This window comes from Ostrinia furnacalis, unplaced genomic scaffold, assembly GCF_004193835.3.
Source record: "Ostrinia furnacalis isolate ACB-3 unplaced genomic scaffold, ASM419383v2 OfSCF6691, whole genome shotgun sequence".
Classification (NCBI taxonomy): Eukaryota; Metazoa; Arthropoda; class Insecta; order Lepidoptera; family Crambidae; genus Ostrinia; species Ostrinia furnacalis.
Genome location: NW_021136930.1, coordinates 22,006 through 47,606, shown reverse-complemented (window position 1 = coordinate 47,606; position 25,601 = coordinate 22,006). Strand labels below are relative to the sequence as shown.

General features: G+C 39.1%; 3 protein-coding genes across 4 annotated transcripts in view; 1 reads left to right on the top strand and 2 right to left on the bottom strand.

Moving 5' to 3' along the window:
* LOC114362691 (uncharacterized) overlaps positions 1-5,248 on the bottom strand; it is a 30,920-nt gene extending 25,672 nt beyond the window's left edge. The window contains exon 1 of the mRNA XM_028318157.1: positions 5,040-5,248. The gene's annotated coding sequence lies outside the window, so the exon portion shown is untranslated. The remainder of the gene's footprint in view (positions 1-5,039) is intronic.
* Positions 5,249-6,022: 774 nt separating this feature from the next.
* On the top strand, positions 6,023-8,032 carry bcn92 (LYR motif-containing protein bcn92). The gene is made up of 3 exons (XM_028318182.1): positions 6,023-6,196; positions 6,420-6,540; positions 6,991-8,032. Exons 1-3 carry the CDS (start codon positions 6,108-6,110, stop codon positions 7,048-7,050), a joined length of 270 nt encoding a protein of 89 aa, XP_028173983.1. The 5' UTR covers positions 6,023-6,107; the 3' UTR covers positions 7,051-8,032.
* A 1,288-nt stretch (positions 8,033-9,320) lies between these two features.
* On the bottom strand, positions 9,321-25,353 carry LOC114362695 (uncharacterized). Of its 2 annotated transcripts, XM_028318176.1 has the most exons (13): positions 25,166-25,353; positions 24,483-24,603; positions 23,577-23,672; positions 21,030-21,164; positions 19,967-20,111; positions 19,305-19,360; positions 17,965-18,070; positions 17,654-17,722; positions 17,269-17,358; positions 16,471-16,670; positions 15,288-15,401; positions 14,186-14,333; positions 9,321-9,755 (listed from the first exon to the last, which is right to left on the bottom strand). In XM_028318176.1, the coding sequence occupies exons 1-13, from the start codon at positions 25,236-25,238 to the stop codon at positions 9,507-9,509; spliced, it is 1,602 nt and encodes a 533-aa protein (XP_028173977.1). In that variant the 5' UTR covers positions 25,239-25,353; the 3' UTR covers positions 9,321-9,506. The 2 variants fall into 2 exon arrangements, with proteins under 2 accessions (XP_028173977.1, XP_028173976.1); XM_028318175.1 differs by lacking the exons at positions 24,483-24,603; positions 25,166-25,353 and adding an exon at positions 11,645-11,755 and having other exon boundaries at positions 23,577-23,665.
* Positions 25,354-25,601: the final 248 nt, after the last annotated feature.

Sequence of the window (25,601 nt, the reverse complement as noted above, 5' to 3'; positions counted from 1 at the left end):
TTGATGAATAATAAAATAAATTCTACTAGCTCGATTGATGGTTTCATTTAATTTATTTAAATCAGGTTACCTATAATAATATTTTATATTTTCGTTAATTTATGAAAATATCAAATTAGCCCGTAATCCTGAATCCTGATACATAAAGTGCTAACTTATAACGTGCTAATAGGCTACTATTAATTTAACACAGGTACGACTGTACTCAGTGTTGCACTATCAAATGCAATTGACGCGCCTCTATGCCAGGGTTTTTATGTTCCTGGTCAGGCTCTATTAGTATTTAATTTTCTAATTTTAATGTTTATTTGATTTTATAATTTTAATGTTTATTTAATTTTATTTTAGGTAATAATTCTCTATTTTATTTAATGTTATTTTTAAGTTTTTGCAACGCCTTCACTGGGCGTCACATGTTCAATATTATGTTCCTGTCAACCCTTACCCATGTGACATGCAATAAATAATTTGAATTTGAATTTGAAAAGATTCACGCCCGTATTCACAAACTATGAAGTCTTACAGTGCTCGTGGACGCACAGGGTCCCACACGAACCAATCACGGAGCTCTATTCAACGCTGTGCGTTCGAGTTGCTGCTTCACTTAAGCAAGCATCGTTTGTGAATACGGGCGATAATATGGGTGACTGTTTTATGCCCCTTTTCAAAGTCAAAATGCCATCGATATTGTAGAGACTCGACATTGACGTTTTGCATCGTGTGCAGTCAAATCATTTATTCAGTACTTAGACCCTTTCCAGGGCACGTGTATACGTCCCAAATACAGCTTGCCCTTCCACCACTTCGGGACAACATATGGGCTGGTGCTGAGAAGAAGTGGCGGAAGAAACTCAGTCACCTTTATCCAATTTCGAGACACATCGTGTAAAAAGAATTCCTAGCGGCCGCTAGTAATAATAATGTCAAAAATAAACATACAGACAATCCTTAGCAAAATCTCAACTTAACATCCATCTAAGTGCGTGCGCAAAATGTTTAGACGACAGCATATCACAGTGTTTTATTTTGGCTTAGAAGCGGACATCCCTGTTTTATTAATTCAATCGTTAGATATTACTATTATGTATAAAATTGATGAAGGAACTAGTAGTTGAATTTGTTTAGTTTCGAAGAAATATTCGATTTTGTGATTTTATAAAAAAAACAGTTTTAGAAGCATATTTTCTAAAAAAATTACATTAAGTCAGAATTTTGTAAATAAATTTACCTATCACTATAACGTCTACCTTTATGCAAAAATAAATGGTTATTGCTGCAGTAATTTAGGAATTATTTAATAATTTATGATTTTCAGAAAACATTTTTTTCTCCGTTACACTAGAAAATTGGCAGCTATATTTACTTTATATTGATGCATGATATAATTATCTATAATACCTGAATATATTACTTGCCTATCCCGTGGAAGTTCGGAAAATAAAAGACTGTGCATATCAATCTTATCACCGTAGCATCTTATGACCTCGTCATAGAAGCTATTTTGCAGCAAAAATGCATAGTCTGACACCTACCTACTTGCTATATTTCGATACATATCACCACCTGATAAATGCCTTCCGACCGACAAAAATGGAAGCCCGGGATGACGTCAGGTTCTATTTTAGTAATGCCATTCAAATTAGGCTTAAATAGCAACTCATACATCGAGTATTGACTGGTCAATTAGGACTGGTATCGAGTTGTACCGGCGTTTCTTCTCGGCACTTGATATTAATTCACTTTATTATTTTGTCTCGAAGATTGGGCCCAAGAGGTAAGGAGACATGTAAAGTGACTTATAAGGGCTACCTTTTTTTAAACTTTGACGTTCGTAAGTGCCAAAATACTGGTAAAAATTAAATTAATATTTTTGACAAGCTTTCCGCCCATATTTCTTCCCGCGTGAAATTTTGTCTGTCACAGAAAAACTTCTGCGCGTCCGTGTTTCAAAAACCGGGATAAAAACTATCCTATATCCTTTCCCGGGTCTTAAACCACCTCTCTGACAAATTTCATCAAAATCAGTTCAGTGATTTAGGCGTGAAAGCTACACAGACAGACAGTTACTTTCGTAGTTTCATCATTATTAGTAGGGATTTGATTAGTACCTACTACGCATAAGATTTTGCACTGCAAACCGTGCACCTTACTTTAGTGCGACTTTGAAAATCATGTAAGGGATTTAACGCTGCATGTACAATGCAAGTTTGGTCAGACGACAGATATTTTGTGACAGAACTGTGTGGGACAGTGGGATGTCAGAAAATATTTTAGCTTTGTGAAAATGTTACGCGCTTCAAATAATTTTCAGATTAACTAATTTAATTTAGTTCATTGTATGCACTTCTACTGTAAACTGTATAAACTGCTCCAAAAATATTTGCGGAACGTGAGTGGGCGAATTTACAGTGATTAACACATATTCGCGTAGTAGCGAAAAGTAGTCGGAAAAACTCTACAAAAATCGCAATAATCTAAATGCGAAATACCACTCACTTATTAATCACGAAATCTCAGAAACTATTAACACCTACAAACTTGAAATCCTTAAAGGGTGTAGACATCCGCTAAGAACGGATTTTACGAAACTCCACCCCTAAGGAGGTAAGACAGGGTCCATGCCTACGAAGTCGCGGGCGGCCGCTAGTGTTCATATGGAAAAATTTAAACACAAAAACAAAATATGAATTAAGAGCCTGTATGAGCTTTAAATATTTACCTCTGTTTATATTTTTTTTGTGCAAAAATGACTTTTGGCGCGATACTCGTTCGATAACAAGAAATGCGCGCGAAAACCGGTTCCACACGATGTTTTGAGCCGCGCCATTTTTATGCCCATGACTTTTATGATACGTTTCGTAATATCGTAGCAGCTATGGTGAAAAACTAATGGCTTATAGTGAAATCATGGAAAGTTACATAAATTATGAGGAGAAAATGTGTGTAATCTACAGTTTTTTTTGGTGTTTTTACACCATGTGGGTGTGAAAAGAGATCCCACATTTTGAGTCACACAGGCACTGAATTGTTTAAGTGACTAGGGCCTAGTAACTAGACATTTTTTGTACCCTAGTATTAATAATTTAAATAAAACTACCTATACATCATTTAGTTGCAAAGTTTCTCTTTTTAGAACTAAATAACCCAGATTGTTTACTGTCGGTACATACAGTTGACACTAGTTCAGCATCTATTTGGTTTACACTCAATATTTACTTAAGTAATTTGTATGAAGCTTAGTTGAATATTTAAACTGACAAACAGACTACTATACGTATATGTTATAACCATCAAAGTGCTGGTCGTCTCGCCCGACACGCTGCTCTCAACGACGCCATCAGGAGAGCCCTTGCCAGCATCAACGTTCCTTCCACGTTAGAACCACGTGGATTGGTCCGTGATGATGGCAAGAGACCTGATGGTCTCACTCTGGTTCCCTGGGAACGGGGACGGGCTTTAGTTTGGGACGCTACATGTGTCGACACTTTAGCCCCTTCCCACCTCAGGGAATCAGTTGCTAAAGCTGGGGCTGCAGCAGAGTCGGCTGAGTTAGCCAAACGGCACAAATATGAGTCACTTTCTAATGACTACATATTTGCGCCTTTTGGTGTCGAGACCTTCGGACCTTGGGGACCGAATGCTAAATTACTGTTTCGGAACATTTCCCCTAAATTAATTAAAATTTCGGAAAATCTAAATGCTGGCTCTTTCCTTGCACAAAGGCTTAGTATTGCCATTCAGCGAGGAAATGCAGCCAGCATTCTCGCCTCTTTGCCTCACGGACACACTTTTATTTTTGAGTAATACATATAAGTTTATATTTTTATTTTGTTTAGAGTTAAGTTTGCCTTAGTTTTAAAAAAAAAAATCTGTTTATTGTAAATAAAGTTGGTCAGAGGCACCAGGATATAGATTTTATTTGGTTTCATTGAAGACGTACTATCATATTTTTAAAACAGAAAAATATTTATTAAAACTTTGAACTTCATTGAATTTTAAACCACTTTTTACTTTGATTATTAACTTATCACCGTTCATATTTCATTTAAGCACTGACATATCTCATGCAGTTGTAAAAATGTGAATTTTCAATAAAATACATATAGTGAATATTAAGAAATTAAGATCTTCATATTAGTAGAAGAATTTGTTTATATCCACTATGCACATCTCTGGGGAAAGACAAACCTACCTACCTTTTAGAGATGTAAAGACCAAAGATTCAACACAAAATCAAATGCAGTCTAGAAAAATTTTACCAAACTTTAGAGCACTCAGTAGGTACGTCCCTAGACATATGTAGTCCTATCACTTCTTTAGGATTAATAGAAAGTTATGAAAGTTACTTTAGTCACTTATGGCTTTACTACAGGAAACTCAATTGAAAAATTGTACTAACATAAGATTTAAATTATTTAAATTATTCTAAAAAAAAACATTAACAATGAGAATAAAACTTGTCCTCATAATCTGACCAATGTCACACACACTTGTATAAAAATACACAGATATGTAAATATCTATCATAAAAGCAATTAAAACACAACAAAGTCGCGTGGAAATACCCACTTTGTTACATTAAAATTAATTACTGAGAATTTACAGAATGCCTTGTAAAACTGTCCATTAAAAAAAGTAATTTTCTTGTATGATAGCCTATTAGATCTTTACAAAGTTAAGTTACTCAACATGATTTCAACACCAGAAATAAGGTTACACAGTAATTAATATTACTTAGACAGTCAGAGACCAACTGGAGCAACGATGTTACTAATATAAACATTGCATGCATGATGAGTACCCTAACCCAATAAGAAAAAATTACACAACAAGAGTGTTGGATTGTTTACCTACCTCAGAGGTTATTTATAGCTCAAGAATAGTTACTTCCAATAAAGAATATGATTAATATCCCACGTTCTTCGCAACTACTAGGTATACAAGGCTATTCTAGACACCAGATTATGCTGAAAACTAAATTACATGTACGTAAATATCAACACAATATGTACGTACGTATTTCAACTGAAAATACTCACTGTAAAATAACTCGGTCGATTGCAAACGATCACCAAATGATAGCAGTTTTGGTTAAATAAATTTTGATGTTGTTATGGTGGTTAAATATTTAATTTAACGTTAAAATTCACATTGATACACTATGCCTCGCTCAATACATGACTGCGACTAATTTGGTGTTGCCATGATACCTCATATAAATTCCCTAAGTTGAAATTTGAAAATGCACCGGATGTTCCTACAATATTTGTATGGATGGTGGTACAGTAAGTTACCTACTAGTTGCATGATGAAAATTAAATGAATATGGATGAATTATCCTATTCTTATAACACCTATGTTTTTAACCTTCTTTATTTTTTAACTTAATAATAGAAACGAATGATTCTCATCAACCTTTGTAGTAGTCAAATTTCCTGGTGGATTTGTCTTACAAAGTGGTTGTGAACTTTTTTATGTATGTAAAAGTATAAAAATGAGTGGCACAGGGGCCACAACAGGGCCTATATTATGATATTGCTTTTAGTTTCGAGTATTTCAATTAAATATCCTAATTAAGTGGAGAAATTCTTAAAATAGCAACACTTTTTTGACATATAAATTTTTTTGTCGGTCGACTTGTGCAAGTGCGATCACGTAAACATTTTGTAGGAAGGTTTGGTTTCTAATTTAATTTATTACATAATATTTTCATTATTTATTTACTTAGAGTAAAAAATTTTTTCTTACAAATAAGAATATTACGGGTCCTAAAAGTTCATATTTTTATTATTTATTTTGAATAAACAAGTGCCTTAAACGGAACGAGTGTAGATATAACGTTCCGTTCTAAGTTTTACAATCATGTTTAATACTGATTTAAATCATAATTAGTCTGTTTTATTATAAATTATTTATTTGTATGTCTATTTAAAACAACAATTTTACTTATTTATTGTAATTTTGATTTTTAAAATGAATAATTATGAAATAAATCAACTTTTTCTTTTGACATAAGCATTAACTGCGCAAAACCGAACGTACTTTTATTTACACAATTTTCCCTGAAAAATTCTTGTGAAAATTGAACCTTCTAAAAAAATCTGAAAATGTCTTCAGGCGTACCAAAGATGCAAATTCTTTCGATGTATAAATTACTTATGAGAGAATCTCAGAAGTTTCCCAATTACAACTTCAGGTAACTGCAGATTTATTTGAAAAATATTACATAACCTCAAAATTGTATAAATTATCGTATTTTGCATAAGATTGCAACAAAATTTGTAGTTTTCTGCTAGCTAAAAATATTCCTATTACAGTTTCATGGTTGCTTTACATTTTAAATATAGCAAATTGAGCTATTTTCACTTCAACATGGAGTTTCAAGTCACTTTCTCTATATTGTAGTTAATAAATTTCAGGTCCTACGCTCTTAGGAAAGTTCAAGATGCATTTAGGGCTAACAAAACTCTATCAAATCCTAAACTTGTTAAGAAGGAGTTTGATTATGCAAAGGAAAACTTGGGCATCATTAGACGTCAGGTATGTATATTTATTTAAACCTTATCCCATGAAGAAAATACGATTGGCGAACTTAATCATAAGTGCCACTTGTGGTCTAAACTGAATAAATATTTTTGATTTTGATTTTTGATAATGCCTTATAACATCTGCTGCTGTCTTTCCCGAAGACTATGATCCGGGCCTTTTCAAGGCGAGAGTGAATAGGCACTTACAGGGCAGATTATTATGTACCTGTGCATCCCACTTAACATCAGGTGCAATTGTGGTCCAATAACTGCCTTGTTATGCAGAAAAAAAAATCTCTACCAGTCTTGCTGACTCAACGGCTGATTGAAATTTCAATTACAGTTTATTACGATTACAAGTTTTAATAAAACCTGTTGATATGTCCGTCTTCTGGTCTCCACAATCCAGGTTTTCAGAGATAACAAATCTACGTCAGTTAAATGTAATTTTTACGTATTACAGGTCGTGATCGGAGATATGTACAGCACAGAGAAGCTAGTGATCGAAAATATACACCAGTAAAATGTAAGTTAGATTGTTATCCGTTACAGCTTTACGAAGATATCACTGTACTTTTTGTGTTTGTTAATTGTGAAAAATTTCAATGTTTTTTAGGTTTAAACTCAGATGCTATTACAGAAATATTTGTAGAAAATTATTTGCAGCTACTAAAAAGATGTTACAATATTCAAAATAAGTACAGCTAGCTTTTGTGATATTCAAAAGAAGTTGTTTTGTAGTCATAAAAACAAAATCTATAAAGAACAAAATGTTTTACACAAATAATTTTAACTTGTTTTAAGCTACACTTTCTACCCTCAATAATGTACTCCGTTCGCGATAAGTTTGCCGCTGACGATATGACATCACTCACGAACGGGTAGTATACGTTTTATATTGCACTGCCCATTTTTGTGTTATAAACAAAACTTTTTATTTATAATACTCGTAATAACCAATAGTCTGATGTAGTTAGTGAATGAACTAGCTCGGAACTGTAAGTACACAGTCAAATTACGTATACAAACTAACTACATAGTTTCCAGAACGTCAAGTCTTTTAGTGACTTTATTTTATTGGGTGTATAATGTAAATGTCACCATTAAATTGTGAATTCCATCAGATTACAATCTAATGTAACCTAAACCACTATTATACCAGTATTCACAAACAATGTTTGCTTAAGTGAAGCAGAAAATCGAACGCACAGCGTTGAATAGAGCTCTGTGATTGGTTCGTGTGTCACCCTGCGCCGTCCACGCGCGTTAGTATAATCTCACGTGTTATATTATAAATTGACGGAGTGTACAATTTAATGGTGACATATACAATAGCCAGGGATTATAGTTGGCAATACTAATATTTTCGATAGAAGCCAACTGGTTTCACCATTCATGGAAAAATATCTTTGGACAGATCATATCAGAGAGACTTTCTCAGTTTTAAACTAATACAGGACTTAGATTTATTTATGAATAAATATAACACCTTGCTATGTATTGTCTACCAAGTAACTTGCACATCTATACATATACATAATAGTTCGTTTCATCCACAAAGACACGCCTCACAAATGTTTGGTCTCGGTCGCGCGGGGTGCGGGGAGTGTGGTCCGAGCAAGCCGTAAGGCATTACTGTAGTGTGTGTGTGCACTCATGGAGCATTTAGCGTGTACCGATAACACTCAAACATTAGCGGAAGAATGGTGGGGCGCGTCTTCGTGGATGAAACAATCTATACCTCTTCTACTGAATATTATAAATAATAAATGAATAGACTTGTATGTAAATTATATGTATTATATGCATTTTGTTGTACACTAGTATATGTAGATAGATGATAGTTAAATTTTAAGCTTGTTAAAAATTATGTTGTAAATAAATGCAAAGACGTATATTTTATTGTTTTATTGATTTAATTTTTTTTATCTAAGTAGGTCAGTAGTTAACTTTATTATACTTAAATATACCTTCAAATAAAACCACAAAAAACACTTCAACAAATGGCTAAGGATTACTAAAATACACAAGTTTTTATAATGGCAGAGCCATTTATCAAGGCTTATGAAGAACATAATACAGTTAAAATCTACATTTGAATATATAGTAAGATTTTGTTGCTGTTTTGCAACAAAATCTTACTAATATTATAAAGGCGAAAGTTTGTATGGATGTTTGTTACTCTTTCACGCAAAAACTACTGAAAGGATTTTGATGAAACTACAATATTATAATTTTTACATCTGTAACAAACTGAATTTCACGCGTGAAGGAAGCTCATCAAAAGCTATTATTTAAATAAATCAAAAATAAAAGACTAATGCCCGTTTTCGCCCTCAATCCCTAATTTTTCAGTGACCCCTTTGAAAACAAAATTCCTATTATGTGTTACCAATAGGGGTCACTTAACAATTAGGGATTGATGGTGAAAATGGGCATTAAGTACTTATAACCAGACTTATTCCAAATAGCTTGTCTAGTTTAGTAATATTACTATTTGAAGAGGGCAGCGAGGTTCTGGAATGGAGGCCACGTACCGGAAAACGCAGTGTAGGACGTCCTAAGGTGGACCGACGACCTCATAAAGATAGCAGGAAGGCGCTGGACGCAGGCCGCTACCAACCGGCCAATATGGAAATCATTGGGGGAGGCCTATGTTCAGCAGTGGACGTCCTGTGGCTAAAATGATCATTATTTGAAGAGAACTTAGGCCCAGAACAGACGGTGAAACGCAACTGCAACGAAACTGCAACTGTTTTTGAGTTAATTGCATCTAAGTTTCTGCCATAGCGTCCGTTGAGAGACCACACATGACGCGACCAGTTTGAAACTTTCAGTTTCAGTTTCATTCATCAGAATCAACAGAAAGTTGCATCAGAACGATCAGAAAGTTGCAGTTTCGTTGCATTTGCGTTTCACCGTCTGTTCTGAGCCTTTGTGTGTTGTTTCGATAGGTTTGTCTGTAAGTACTATTGGGAATCATTTCCTAGCCATAGCACTACTGTCTTCTAGCGAGACCACATTCCTATCCAGCTCCACGGAGTTAACTTTATTCACTCGCTTCTTCTTGTCTTCTTTATGGTGTTTCTTATGGTTTCTGCCTTTGCCTTTCTTCTTCTTATGCGAGTGTTTTTTCTTCTTCTTCTCCAGTTCTTCTGAGACGTCTGATAGGATGTGGGTGGACTTGCGACGATTTTCGACAGGGGCCATGTAGGTGGCTTGGGGCTCCTGGAACAATTTGAAAGTTGTATTTTAGATTATTTTCGTAAAATAGTTTGTTGCACCCAAAGTGGCCAAAAAGATGGCAACACAACCTTATTAGGCGAGTTTCTTAATTTTTTTTTTCACAGTGCTGCACTTTTATTTAAGCACTCATTGACGTCACGGCCCTCTTCTTTTGAACTTTGGCGCGCTTTATCTCTTAAAATTTTCATTATTTTGAAAAAGTGAAAAATACGTGTCGAGTATTTTTTGATAAGTAACTGACGGACTAATTAAAACTCTCGCTTTTATACCCAGGAAACATCCCTAAAGACGTGTTTTTGGCTACTTTGGGTGTGACAGACTTAGGTAAGACGGTGGTAGCTAGCCAGGTGGCAGAACAAGCCCTACCACCAACCAAACCGAACAGAAATATCTGCCCGCTCTGGGAATCGAACCCTACCTTGGATCTGCAGTTAAATTAATACATTCTACCAGGTCTGTTCATCTCCCGAGTAGGTAGGCATCGAAAACAAAACACGCGCGGTTCAATCCAGAAGGTTCAAAAGCTATGGAAACTAAGACCAGGATCCTTAATCTGAGTATGGAAAGAAGAAAAAATACGCGTGTGGTGTAGCGCACCACACGCGTATTTTTTCTTCTTTCCCAATCGCATCGGCACAGTATCGATCACTGACGCATGTAAACGAAACGGTGCTCGGCTCTGAGACCAGCTAAATTACACCATATTGTTGAGGACATTGAGTAGTTTTCTTTTTAAATACCATCGCAAAGAAAACTTTCTGTACGTATACATATTATTATTCAGTGTTTCTAAAGCCCGGTCTGTGAGCACGTAGAATTTTGTCCAATGACCCCAAGCACAAAATATAACAGAAGACAAACTCCATACTAAACGCGCTCGAGCCACGCACACATAGACAGACACCGCTCGAGCAAGACTGTCTTGGACGAATGCGAGCGCGACGTGGCGCGACAGACAGACGTTCGCCACACGTTCCCTGTGGTTCGCTTGAGTCACGCGCCGGTCAACCGCCTGTGATATTATTTTGTTTTGCGCAATTGACGAAAATGAGTGAACAGAAAAAGTCGTATTTTAATTGTTCGGTATTTGGTTGCTTAAACTCATCATTAAATGCCGAATTTTCATTTTTTAAATTACCAGTTGATTCGGGGAGGTAAGTAAGTTATTTATTTGAATTTCAATTGAAATTGAAAGCCAACTCAATTATTAGGAATATCGAATTGTTTAGAGAGGTTTTAGGAATTATTAGATAACTAGCTTTTGCCCGCGGCTTCACCCGCGTGAAATTTAGTTTGTCACAGATCGTCATAAATTATAGCCTATATATTATTCAGGGTTATAAACAATAATACTGTAAAGTTACATCAAAATCCGTTCAGTAGTGATCGCGTGAAAGAGCAACAAACATCCAGACATCCAAACTTTCGCATTTATAATATTAGTTGGATAATAGTGTCAACCACTCAACTAAATACTACTTCCTTCTCGTGTATTTGTTTGCAAACTATTACTATAATAACGTACTAAATATAAATAAGTATACGTGGATATCTGTTATTGTCTTTCTTGCATAGTATTAAGAGTTACATTTTTCTATCATAACGAAATAAACGCAACACATGACAAGACAACCCTAGCGCGACGGCCGAGCGTGCGAGCGAGAGAGGTATGCAAAGCGAGGTACATACATGAGTTTACCTTCTGTTATATTTTGTGCCCCAAGCTACCCATCCTTATCGCGACTGTGCGACGGGCGCCCGCAGTGAATGTGCGAGCGCGACAGCAACATAATTACGCGTGAGCGATAAGGATGGGTAGCTTGGGGTCATTGGACAGAATTCTACGTGCTCACAGACCAGACTATACTCACAATAGCGCTATGGTTGCAGTGCCTATGGCTTATGTATGTGTCGTCATGGCCCTCCAAAGCCTCCGGAGCGATGCGCTCGCCACTCGTCGAGTTGGCGTCGGCGTCCCTCAGCTGAGGGCAAAAACATCGGTCAGGAAGCTTTGAGGTCATAGCACACTTATCAACTCGGAAAGGGATCAAGGGGTTGACTAAGAATAGAATAGAAAACTTTTTATTTGAAAGAAAGGTATACAAGCAGGCAAGACATAGATACATACAGAGAGAGATACATAAGTGGACAGATAACTGCTTGTGTCCCTGTGACAAAAAGGCACCCGCTCAGCATACATCAAGACCTGGCGGCTTATCTTAAAACTGATTTTCAGCGGGGGCCCTCCTGTAACCATCAAAACTCATAATAATCGGTCAAAACCACTGTTTGACTGATGCCCTTGGTCAATATCCACCAATATACCACTTTTGAAATCAGTCAAAACTGGTTTTGACCGACTAATAATTTTGACTGCAACATCAACACTGTATCCTTTCGCGCGCTGTCCACCGTGAGGGAAGGCGTTTGCGTTACGGCGCGGATAAGTGTACGTTGCAGTAAGTTGATACGGTTACGATCCGTTTCCGTTTTGATAAGTGTGCTTCGTCCTTTAAGAGGCGTCTATGGGCAATGACGAGGGGGGCAGGGGAAACTACCCCCCTAGATAAGTGGTAAAACGTGGCAGTTGTACCTACTTAATTCGAAATCACTTCAGGGCTAGATAAGTGGCAAAACGTAACAGCTGCGATATCGAAATCGTTTCACGGAGCGAAGTAACTAAAGAGTAAGCGCGGGAGCGAATGGATTTTGAAATCGCAACGGTCATGTCTTGCAATGGTCTAGGGGGGCTAGAAATGGAACTAGTGACCGACCGAATATTCGTTTTCGTTTTCGTTTTCGGCCATTTTCGGCCAATAAATGGACATTCGGCCATATTTTCGTTTTCGGCCAAAAACCAGCCGAAGCTTCGGCCAAACCGAATATCAGAAATACGTGAATAAGATGGTGACGTTTATCGTTCCGATATCTTCGGGAGTGAATCTGATGCACTCATGGTTCCAATCAGACTTGAACGGACGCGGTATTGTCACACTCTTTTGAAGTTTTGAAGTGAGGTTACATTGTAAAGGGTGTCCAGCGAAAATTTTCCAAGTTCAAAATTGAATACAAATAAAACCAAAGAGTTTTCAATAAGTTTAATTGTTTCAAAATAGAGTCTAATGCGGATTTGAAATACGCCATGAGTCACTGGTCGATGTGTCTTGCTTCACAGCAAGAAGGTGTCTCACCACACACGGAGAGTACCTCGAAGGAGACACTGAGGACTATTTTTTCTAGCCGCCTCGGTCATCAGATCTCACACCATGCGACTTTTTCTTGTGGGGATATCTCAAGTCAAAAGTTTACAGCAAAACTATCCTTAAATAATTCAGGTTCTGTAAGAAAATATCCGCCGTGAAGTTGCAGGAAAATTATTATCGCGATTTGCTCTCGCATAGTTGCGAATGTAAGGGTCCGGCTGTGAGAGTGCCTATAGTAAAACGGGCATCATTAAAAAGACATTGCCTATAAAAAAATATATCCGCATTGTTAAACTCCAGTTTGCATTAGTAATAATTAATAAAAAAATATTAATTTATTTGTATGAATCATTTTTGAAGTTGAAAAATTCCCACTGGACACCCTTTATTTCTTCTTCACTTCCCAATATTTCAATATACACCGGAAATAATATTCTACTAAGAATTCATAATTCATTTTTTTGTGTTTTAATGCCGGTTTTCTTTAATCAATCCTTATCAAAAACAACTGTCAAACATCATTATGTTTTTGGTCAAAACATTAACGGTTTTCAAAGTTTTTACATAATTTCAGATTAAAATTTGAGAGTTGAAGGTCATTTTCGTTTTCGTTTTCGGCCGAAAATGAGACTGCAGCCGAAGCTTCGTTTTCGTTTCCGTTTTCGGCTTAAAATCCATATTCGGTCGGACACTAAATGGAACTTCCGATCGGTATCGAAACGGGGATGGGGAAACGAAAAGGGGGTGTTCCCTAAAAAATCTAATTTGCCTTCCCCATCGCCCATTACATCCCCTTAGGGGGTGAATTTTGGAAAATTATTTAGTGGATGTCTACGTTTTAATAACTATGTGTACCTACTTACCTGCGTACTGAATTTTAGTGCAATTTTAGGTGTTTGAGCTGTGTGTGGATTAGTGTGGATAGATCAGTTAGTGAACTTTTATAACAGAAATAGCTTCATCCCTCTAAAGGATTGAATTTCGAAAAAAAAATTGTATTCCTCGCACACATGTTAAAAACAAACTTGTTGCCTGTGTTGATGAGCCAGTCTCTCAGACCTCTCGAGTCTACTGCATTTTTTTTATCCACAACGAGGAAGCTCTTGGCCTGTATCCTCACCTGATGGTAAAGTAATGGTCAAGCCGATTGATTCAGGGCATTTTGCCCGCGGATTAAAACTAACTATAGCTATAGATTCAAGTACCAACCTTGGGAGGGTTAGCTCTCCTCAGCACGCTGTTGCTAGCGTCGCTGAAGTAGCCGTTCATGTTGTTGTCTTCCACGAAGAGAGGCTGTTCAGTCGTGCTGTCTGTCGCTGCGTGGAGGTACTTGCTGCCTCTATTCCTTACTGAGAACCTGGGGAAATTCGTGAATTAAAATAGTATAGAAAGTCTTTATAGACAGTAAGTACTTTCGTTCGTTTCAGCCGAATGACGTCCACTGCTGGACAAAGGTGAAAGGCCTCCCCCAAGGATTTCGTGAGTAAGTAAGTGATATACTTTATCGACGTCAAAATGTATGGGCAAAATCGATAAAATGGCGTGATAACCGCTTGACCGCTAGGCCTACAAATCGTCAGTCCACCTAGTGGGACGCCTGCCCACACTACGTCTTCCGGCTCGTGGTCGCCACCCGAGAACTTTCCTGCCCCAGCGGCCATCAGCTCTACGAGCTATGTGCCCCGCCCACTGCCACTTGATTCTAGCGATTCAGCGGGCTATGTCAGTCAATTTGGTTCTCCTGCGGTGTAAGTACTTACCATTTATCTTGATAATTATGCTCGAAGGGCATATCAACATAATATGCTGTGACTCACGACGCTGGTTTTCAGTGTGCCCCAAGAGTAGATTTATAACCACCGTTGGGGATCCTTGGATGCCTTAAACATGGAGTGGCCGGTGCGGTTTTGTTCCCCAGTCGATGAAGAACCTGATGTCGTGCCCTGAGTGCCCAAGCAACTGCACTCAGGAGGATTTGATGAGTGCTGCTGACAACGCCACTCTTGTGGCGAAGTTTTGGGCTGACACTGTGTAGGTTTGTTGTCGACACGAAAAGAAGAAGAAGAACACCGTTGACTATTGTAAGTCGTTACAACCAAAGGAAAGCTGGTCACAGGCCTGCTAAGGATATTGACAATGACTAGTGCCTGCCCGGATCCAGGTGCTTCCCGCGACCTTCATGAAAGCATCGGTTCACCGATTGGGAGACATACCACTACGTCTTCCGTCTATCGTTGTAGAAAACCTTGGGGGAGTCTTTTATCCAACTTGCAAGAGAAAATTAGTAAGATTCGGTTTGATTAAAAGTTACCTTTTGTAATGGTCTCCATCAGGGTTGGGTCTCTTAGTCCGGTCCTTGCCGTGTTCCTTCTCCCCTTTATGGTGTTTCCTCGGTGGAGGGGTTCCTTCCACATCTGACAGTGACCTGTTGAAACACGGTCGATGTAACTTCGTTGGTAGTAGGTACGGATAATCACACTAATATTATAAAGGCAAAAGTTTGTGAGTGTGTATGTTTGTTACTTCTTCACGTCTAAACGGCTGGAGCTATTTTAATATTTGGTATGGAGTTAGCTGACACCCTGAACTAACATATAGGCTACGTTTTACCGCGGGCAACACCGCGGGGCACAGCTAGTAACATTTTAATTAGACATTTGGACTCTTGATCAATTGGCTGTCAAGATGAGTTGATAAAATCTTATCGATGATTTTAGACGACAAATGTATGGGCTTATCGTGCAAAATCGATTAAAGTTTGTCGAAGCGCGCATCCTAAACCATTAGGTAGGTAGCTGCTGGTTTCGACGCAAATTGAGGAGTTCAAAACGGGCTATTCCCACTTTGGACAATTACTGTTTTTTCCTCAGTTTGTTAAAAAAAACTCTTTAAATTTGCCCTATCTTCTTCTGGTTAATTTCGTTGCGGGTCCAATGACAGTTTAACTTTCCCCCCGCCCCCGGGAGAAACTTGGCCTGGATTGCTTGGGTTTTGGCGGTCAAGCTGTAGGTCCTGGCTACACAGGATTAGCAGCGATGGGAACGAGATTCAGAAAGAAGAGGTTCCCGCAAACGGGTCGTTTGTGTGAATGTCATATTAAAACACGTATTAAGGTCGTAGCACACTTATCAACCCAGAAAGGGATCGTAACCGTATCCACTCAAGGCGCTCAGTATTATTCGTATGAAACTCCATACCGCAACGCACACGTATCCGCACCGTAACATAAACGCCTCACCTCGCGGTTGCGAAAGGCGATGACAGCTCGCGAAATGCGATACGGCGTTGATCCATTTCCGAGTTGATAACTCTGCTTTGACCTAGCGGAGCGGTTCTGGACCGCATTACTCTAAAACGCTCCCTAGAAGTTCATACAGATTGCCCGTGCGGAGCGGGTCCGCACCGGACGGTCCGCGTGACACTAAAACCAGCCTTAGCCTATCCTACAAAAACGGTGCCTGCAAAAACGTTTTCTAAGAGCCCTTAGTTCTTACCTCTTCTCAGCACTGCTAAACTCCGGAGTGGGAGTCTTTGCCTGATGTACCTTCTCGCTCATCCTTTGCACCACGTTTTCGATGTCTCTCATCCTGGTGCCGATGGCGTCTACCAACGCTTGGAGGTTGGTAGGTTTCTCTTCCTTGAAGACTGGCTGCTTCTCTTCTAGAGGTGGGAACTCGGGCTGGTGGCTACCGTCCTGAAGACATTTCAAAGTCAAAGTTTAAGTCAAAATTTCTTAATTGCTTAGAATAGTAAGTAGGTCAAATCGTCAAATATTTTCATTTAAAAAAAAGAGTAATGAAAAAGAAGCTTTGCTCTTATGGAACCTTCACATGTCTCATAATCTTTTTGTACCAGCGCTTCGAGACCAACATTTGGCAAGTGCTGAGAAGAAGCGCCGAAACAAACTCAGTCACCACTGTCTGCCGGTTGAAATATAAATAGAAAAAACGGTAGAAGGTACTAATAATAACTGAGACTATGTAAACCCTGGTCACAAAATAGGATTTTGTGCCCTGGTCTACCTAATATAAATAAATAAATCTGCCGAAGAGGCCTGTCCACACGACGTCTTCCGGCCTGTGGTCGCCACTTGAGAACTTTTCTGCCCCAAGCTGCTTGGGTGGTCATCATGTCTACGAGCTGTAAAATCTGCTTACCTCATTTAATTTGCATTCTTATGTTTTGATTTTAATTGATTTGTCGAAAAAATGGCATATTCCCAAGGGCGTCACAGTAAAAAGTTTGGAAAGGCCTGCTATTTCAAGTAAGAAAGTCATTAATTGATGTCATACCCGGACCGTGGTGTCAACATCTGGAATAGGCTCGTGTTCGTTCCACTGGCCATTCGGGATCTCCGTCCACGCCACTTGGTGGTGCTGAGACTGTAATAAATAAACATACATTTTAATCTAAATATAATAACTCAAAGGTGACTGACTGACTGACTGACTGACATAGTGATCCATCAACGCACAGCCCAAACCACTGGACGGATCGGGCTGGGCATGCAGGTAGATGTTATGACGTAGGCATCCGCTAAGAAAGGATTTTACGAAACTCCACTCCTAAGGGGGTAAAACGGGATCCACGCGTACGAAATCGCGGGCGGCCGCTAGTTAAACATAAAATCGCCTTCCTCAATGTTAGTAAATAATTTATTTTTTTTGTTTTTATTACCTTGTATGGTTTTTGTGTGACTCCATAAGCGTTTACGTAGAATTTCTCTTCCGAAATAGGGTCAGCTGGCTGAAACGTATAAAGTAATTTAATTAACTAAAACAGTTATACCTAGTAAGTATAGTATTATAAAAACATGCCTTCTAACTCTTCATTCCTCGTATTCCTTATAAGAAAATTATATTTGTTATGTTATTAATTACCTACATAATTAATGCGAACTTAATGCCATAAAGCATTCTCTGCCAGTGATCCTTTAAGCTAAGGAAAAAGAATGGATTATTTAGGTGAACTCTTAGGTCAGTTCTTACCTTCTCAGTCGGCATAGATTCTTCATTATCCACTTCGTTGTGGTGCTCAGATAATTCTTCTTCGTAAAATGGACCGGTAGGCGGCTGCTTCCTTACTCTTTTGTGCCTTTAGTTGGTAAAAAAAATAATAAATTTAAAAAAATGGATAAGCATAACCCTTATGGCGTAGTCGGGTAAAAATATTATGGATTTTTTATAATATTATCATCCATGTAACTTGTTCCCAAGGCAATCGAGTAATGCAGAAGAATCCCGCAAATCTGGACGTTCGTGCAAACTGGAAACACCAATTATAAATTCGAATGGTTCCGTTTTTTGCGGGACACTAAGTAAAGGGGATGTTCTTGTGAACCTTAACATTAAAACACTTATGCCCGTTTTCACCATGAATCCCAAATTTTTAAGTGACCCCTATGAAAACAAAATTCCTGTTATGTGTGACCATAGGGGTCACTCAAAAATCGACTACAAAAAGCAGTTCCTGCAAAAAACAGGATGTCTTCGTGGGAACAAGCCCCCTATCCATTCAGCTAAATGCTTGGTTTACTATAAAAAACATGTGAAAGTAATAAAAAGCTTGTAAAAAAGAATCATTTAGAATTTATTTTACGAGCGCGTTTTTTGACCCATTAACTTTCGTATCAGTCCGAGATCTTAAGGGTGAAGTCGTTTACAATAAAAAACTTTAACTACCCTCTTTATGGCACATGTTAAAAAAAATTGTTTCCTCCATCTTATGTCAAGTGAATATGGTTCAAATTATATTAGCAAGGCTACCCTATAAAGGGTGAAATGGCCAACCCTTTCCAGAAAATAAAAATAAGTATAATAAAATCTTTTTAACCCTTACCTACGCAACTTGTTCCTTCAAACCGGTACATTAATATCTTCAAAAGTATAAAAAAATAATAGATCCAGAAAACATTATTGTTTTACACAGACTTACGAACTACATACTAGATAGGACTGAACGAAGGTATTCCTCACATAAGGTGCGCAGTAGCTTTTATCGCGGCATTTTTATCGATTTTACGCGATAGCCCATACATCGATAAAATTTTATCACTGCGCTGCTAAAGGCGCGCGCGCACGGGTGTCTTAGGCTGGTTTTAGAGTCACGCTGACGCACGCTGACCGTCAGCGCTGACAGCTGAAATGTATTAAGCGTCGGCGCCGAGCGATCAGCGTCACTCAGGAACGTTCCCTTCAATTAGGTACATACTTACTTATTGATCTGTCGGTGGTCTGCGCCTAGGAAAAAGTAGCATGTCTGCTGTAGCCCTAATTTATTATTTTGAGCCCTATCTAGTAGTTTTATTTTAAGTCTATATTTCTTTAACCTTGTATTCTCGTTCTTTTTGTGTTCTTTCACGTCGTTGTTGGTCGACAGCGCGATCTGTGAACGCAGAAATTGTACGTTGCTTATTCTATTTGTTGTAGAGGAAACGAACGACAAACATAATAGTTAATAAGGAAAGACAAGCGCAAACCCTATGGTAAATTATTACAAAGTGTCAAAATGTTGGCAGAGTAACTATTGAAAGATGGCAGAATTGCAGAGTGACTATTGAAAAATTACAGAATTGCAGAGTGACTGTTGCATTAGGTACTAAGTGAATATTGCAAGATTGCAGACTTCAGTTAGTATTGAAAGATGGCAAAATTGCAGAGTGACTGTTACGAAAATGCAGAGTGACTATAAAAAGATCTAAACAAATAAACAATAAAATCTTAATCCTCTTTTAATATTAGTGTAGATAACTCAGTTTTGACAAAGAATATCGCTAGCAAGGCTGATTTTGTTTCATACTTTGTGATCGATGGCGTGCCCAAAATATTGTACCGCGTGCCATAGGTTCACCTTCATCATCCCAGCTCTATGCTATTGTAAGATTGCGAAGAACAAGACAGTTGAAAACTTGCACAGCTTCGCTAACAGATTGTAAAATCATAGGGTGACGTGAGATTTAAAAATACTCGTAATAATACAAAATGTTCTCACAACGATGTCGGGCGTGGGCACCGCTCGTGGCGCCACCTCGTTGCAATCCGGCGACTCCGTGGTACTCTTCTTGTTGGCTCGGAGCACCTTCTCCCTGTCCTCAGTGTCTGACGCTAGTTCGTAGATCGGACCTTCGTTGGGAGATCTAAAAAACATCCCTGTAATTTCACCATCAATCCCTAATTTTTAAGTGACCCCTATAAAGAAACAAAATTCCTGTTATGTGTTACCATAGGGGTCACTTAAAAATTAGGGACTGATGGCGAAAACGAGCATAATAGTCGTGGATCAGAGAGGACCAGGCCCACTCTTCCCATGATGTTAATGCGATTAAGGGAGAAATACACAAACCTCCTCCATTATAGATCGTCCACGAAGTCGCGCCCCACCATTCTTCCGCTAATGTTTGAGTGTTATCGGTACACGCTAAATCATCCATGAGTGCACACGCACACCACAATAATAACGCTTGGATTGCCCGGACCGAACTCCCCGCGACCAAAAATTAGTGGGGCGCGTCTTCGTGGATAAAACGATCAGATAGCCTCTGGCAAATTAGATGGGGCAGTAACTATGGGGCAGCAAGGTTCTGGAGTGGAGGCCACATACCGGAAAGCACAGCGTGCGACGTCCACCTACAACTAGGTAAACCAACGACCTCATAAAGGTAGGAAGGGGCTGGATGCAGACCATTATCAACCAATCAATATGGAAATCATTGGGGGAGGCCTATGTTCAGTGTGATTTAACACCAGGTCTAACCATCTGGCCAGTGTGGGAAGACCAAATCCTCCATAGGTCATTGTAGATTATAGAAGGTCGTGGTCCAGTGGAGTCTAAAAAACTTGATGATAACAACAAAATGAAATAAAATACATAATAGGTAATACCACAGTAACTTGATATATACTATCTCTGTACGTATAATTTCAGTGCATGGGTACATAATGTTTAGTCCTTTCTCAGAATCATGTCTGGGGCCTACAGTGTCAAAAAAAGCATGAACTGAAAGAGTTTTTAATTACGCGATTCAAAAGGGCTAAGAAGACCAGTTGATACTCACTTGGGCAAGAAGGTGCTGTCCCCTGGAGGCGGTTTCTTCATCTTGTACATGTGGCTCCACGGAGCGGCAGGGAGAGTCTCCCACGGCTGCCCCAGCACCCTGGTCCAGACTTCACCCCTCACTACCACCAGGCATCTAGAAGAACACAGGTAAATGGTTTTGCAACCCTCGTTCTGCCCATTTCAACTGCAACTGCTGTGTAGCCAAGATCTATACCTTGGCAGCTACCACAAACTGAAGAATGTACTGATTTCAGATCTGGTTTTAGGCAACTCCTGGTTAGCCAGAGTCTTAAGTCCGGTCGCCGAGCACGTAGAATTTCGTCTAATGACCCCAAGCTACCCGGATTACTAATGTTTGGCCAAAAAACGTTTCCCAAATTATCACATGGCAAACAACGTTTCGCAAATTTTCATTTGGCAAATTCTCATTTGGCAAAACAACTTATTGCAAACTTTTAATTCGCAAATGTCTTTTTTGGCATATTATTGTTGAGCAAATTATTGTTTGGCAAAGTATGTTTTGCCAAATGTTTCATTTGGCAAAAATATTTCACGATAAACTATTTACAAAATAATTTGATTGGTGCATAAAATGGAATACAAATTAGCTTGTGGTTATTATTTTGTTTAGTGGGTAGTTAATATAAAATTTGTTCTAAATTTATTTTCATATTTCATTATTTTTATCGAAACTAAATGATTAATTAACAATAGAGGTGATTCTAGCGCTCGGCGGCCGCTGCCGCGGCACGCTTCGCTCGCCTTCGCGCGTTAAGGGTCACTGTTCTAACCTAACCTAACCTACTATTTTCTGCAAAACCTACTTTCGCATCTATACTATTTTCTGCAATCTCTTTGTTTTACATAAAATTCTTGTGAAAACCATGATCATTTGCCTTGTGCTTTGATTTGTGGGTAACGGTGGGTAAGAATGTGAAGTGTCAATTTGACCAAATAAATTATTTGGGATCTAATATTTGGCAAAATAAAACATTTGCTATTTAAACATTTGCCAAGTAAAATTTGACCAAATGATAATTTGACCAAATGAATCAGTTGCGAAAAGTACATTTGCTAAAAGTTCATTTGGGAAATGAAACTTTGGCGATAAGTTGTTTGCGAAGTGAAATTTGGCGAAAAGTAATTTGGCCAAACGGAAGGATACCAAGCTACCCATCCATCCTTATCGGTCACGCGTAGTTAGGTATATTGCCACAAAATATAACAGAAGACAAACTCCATACTAAACGCGCTCGAGCCACGCACACATAGACAGACACCGCTCGAGCAAGACTGTCTTGGACGAATGCGAGCGCGACGTGGCGCGACAGACAGACGTTCGCCACACGTTCCCTGTGGTTCGCTTGAGTCACGCGCCGGTCAACCGCCTGTGATATTATTTTGTTTTGCGCAATTGACGAAAATGAGTGAACAGAAAAAGTCGTATTTTAATTGTTCGGTATTTGGTTGCTTAAACTCATCATTAAATGCCGAATTTTCATTTTTTAAATTACCAGTTGATTCGGGGAGGTAAGTAAGTTATTTATTTGAATTTCAATTGAAATTGAAAGCCAACTCAATTATTAGGAATATCGAATTGTTTAGAGAGGTTTTAGGAATTATTAGATAACTAGCTTTTGCCCGCGGCTTCACCCGCGTGAAATTTAGTTTGTCACAGATCGTCATAAATTATAGCCTATATATTATTCAGGGTTATAAACAATAATACTGTAAAGTTACATCAAAATCCGTTCAGTAGTGATCGCGTGAAAGAGCAACAAACATCCAGACATCCAAACTTTCGCATTTATAATATTAGTTGGATAATAGTGTCAACCACTCAACTAAATACTACTTCCTTCTCGTGTATTTGTTTGCAAACTATTACTATAATAACGTACTAAATATAAATAAGTATACGTGGATATCTGTTATTGTCTTTCTTGCATAGTATTAAGAGTTACATTTTTCTATCATAACGAAATAAACGCAACACATGACAAGACAACCCTAGCGCGACGGCCGAGCGTGCGAGCGAGAGAGGTATGCAAAGCGAGGTACATACATGAGTTTACCTTCTGTTATATTTTGTGATATTGCTGTCGCGATTGTGCGACGGGCGGCCGCAGTGAGTGTGCGAGCATTAATTACGCGCGAGCGATAAGGATGGGTAGCTTGGGGTCATTGGACGAAATCTACGTGCTCGGAAACCGGACTTTACCGCTTGATAATAAACTTAGTATGCGGGCACGAAACTGGCGAAAGGCCGAGCGATGGCGGAGCGGCAGTGATGCAACATGGACAGTATTATGGTGAGGCTCACGAAAAGGGGCGATCGCAATACTATTCCTCATCGCCGCCGCTCCGCCGTCGCGTCGCGTCGCCGTCGCTTGGCCGTCGCCAGTTTCGTGCCCGCATACTGAATGAGTTTCAGCGCTCCAACATCATCAACATCAACTTCGTTAAAATGGGAAAACTAAAGGCTGTAAGATTACTTTTAGATAGTTGTTATGACAATAAAATACACAAACATTATCTCTCTTACCTAAGTCTGGTGCAGCAGAAGGGAAACTGCATGTTGGTGTCTTCGACCACTTCCTCACACTCGATAGCCGACTCCGGCGCTTCTACGCGCTTGCACCTAAAATTAAAAAATGTCATTACATTTGAAACTCAAATCCAATATCAGTTGTGGTGGATTGTCATCAAATACCTGCCTTGTTATGCATAAAAAAAAATCAGTCATGGTAGCGTGACTAGTCTCTTCAGTAGCAAACACCAATGACAATCAAATCAAAAGACATTTGAGGCGCCAATAGTCCAACGTTGAAGGTGCGGACTGCCCGACTCGAGATCCAAGATACGTTGGTCCAAAACTCGCCTCCCGCTGGACTATTGTCTCGTGACACAAGCATAATTAAATTTAACATAGCACGAGAGGTTAACAGAACTAACTGTAAATTATGCAATACAAATTATTTAGTTTAAACGCCCTCAACAGCTTCTTTCTCTGGTCTGGACTGTGGACCGAGGCTTTTACAGTCTCTCGTAGACTTAAAGAATAGAGTGCATATTAGTTCTCCCAATCAGTGTAGCACCAGTTTGGTGATTATCTCGGTAGGTCCCTGGATGCGGTCAGTTCAGGACAAGTCTATTTCTTTTTTTGCCGGCCTTTAAGATGTAGATACGCTCTCCTCTTGAAAGCTTGCAGGTCATATCGTTCTGGAAATACCGTAGACGACAATCCATTCCACAGTTTAGTTGTACGGGGCAGGAAGTTTCTAGAGAAAGGTAGATACTGTGGACTGCCAACCATCTAAGTAATGTGGATAGGGATGATGACGCCAGGTCTGCTTGGCCTGGTCTTTGAAAGGAACAGGCTCTTGTCCAGAAATGGATGTCTTGGGAAATTATCCAGCAGTGGACTTCTTTAAATGACTACAGAACTTACCCCACAGTGTAAATGGCCAGGTTTCTCCCCCCAGGCTGGCAGCGATGACGTGTGCAGGAATACGCGTCAGCCCACTCTGTGTATGCTGCGTGCTTCTGCATTGTGCGAGGGTCGGTGCAGTCTGTGGAACATTCGAGAAATATGTCAATAAGAGACCCATTAAGTAGGTACCTGAATTCATAAATGCGAAATATTATAAACTAGCTTTCCGCCCGCGGCTTCGCCCGCGTGGAATTTTGTCTGTCACAGAAAAACTTTATCGCGCGCGTCCCTGTTTCAAAAACCGGGATAAAAACTATCCTATGTTCTTTCCCGGGACTCAAACTATCTCTATGCCAAATTTCATCAAAATCGGTTGCGAGGTTTAAGCGGGAAAGCGTAACAGACAGACAGACAGACAGACAGACAGACAGAGTTACTTTCGCATTTATAATATTAGTTGGGATGCGAAAGTAACTCTGTCTGTCTGTGTGGCTTTCACGCCTAAACCACTGCTCCGATTTTGATGAAATTTGGCATAGAGATAGTTTGAGTCCCGGGAAAGAACATAGGACAGTTTTTATCTCGGTTTTTGAAACAGGGACGCGCGCGATAAAGTTTTTCTGTGACGGACAAAATCGAAACCGCGCGGCCGCGGGCGGAAAGCTAGTAATAATGTACATATAAACACAACTCAAACTCACACTGGTCTTTGTAACTTTCCGTAGCCGGCCCAGCCATAGCCGCAGCTAGCATAGCAACCAACACAACTATCATTTTGTAGATCTTGAGCCAAACTCAGTACATTATACTTCAAACTGGCAGACTCAGTCACTAGGAGCGAAATGAAAGCATTTTCAAAGAATCGCTGCTTATGATTTCGTACAGTTAGCGAGAAAAGTTTTTTGGGAGATTTTTTGCAGAAGTGTGAAGTAAAAAAACAGTTAGGTTCATGTTATCTCGCAAGTTAAGGTTCCGTACAAAAATGCCGGTGGGTCAGAAAAGTTCTCGAGTGGTGCTGGCGACCACGGGCTGAAGACGTAGCGTGGGCAGGCTTCCCACTTGGTGGACCAACAATCTGGTGAAGGTTGCGGGAAGAACCTGGACGCAGGGCCGGTTGTTATGGAAATCCTTGGGGGA

Coding starts and splice junctions, on each gene's coding strand:
- bcn92 (XM_028318182.1), top strand. CDS start 6,108: ATGTCTTCAGGCGTACCAAAGATGCAAATTCTTTCGATGTATAAATTA. Junction 6,197..6,419: donor TTTCCCAATTACAACTTCAG/GTAACTGCAGAT, acceptor AATAAATTTCAG/GTCCTACGCTCTTAGGAAAG. Junction 6,541..6,990: donor TGGGCATCATTAGACGTCAG/GTATGTATATTT, acceptor TACGTATTACAG/GTCGTGATCGGAGATATGTA.
- LOC114362695 (XM_028318176.1), bottom strand. CDS start 25,238: ATGATAGTTGTGTTGGTTGCTATGCTAGCTGCGGCTATGGCTGGGCCG. Junction 16,671..17,268: donor ATGTTGACACCACGGTCCGG/GTATGACATCAA, acceptor AAATGTCTTCAG/GACGGTAGCCACCAGCCCGA. Junction 15,402..16,470: donor TTTAGCAGTGCTGAGAAGAG/GTAAGAACTAAG, acceptor GTGTTTCAACAG/GTCACTGTCAGATGTGGAAG.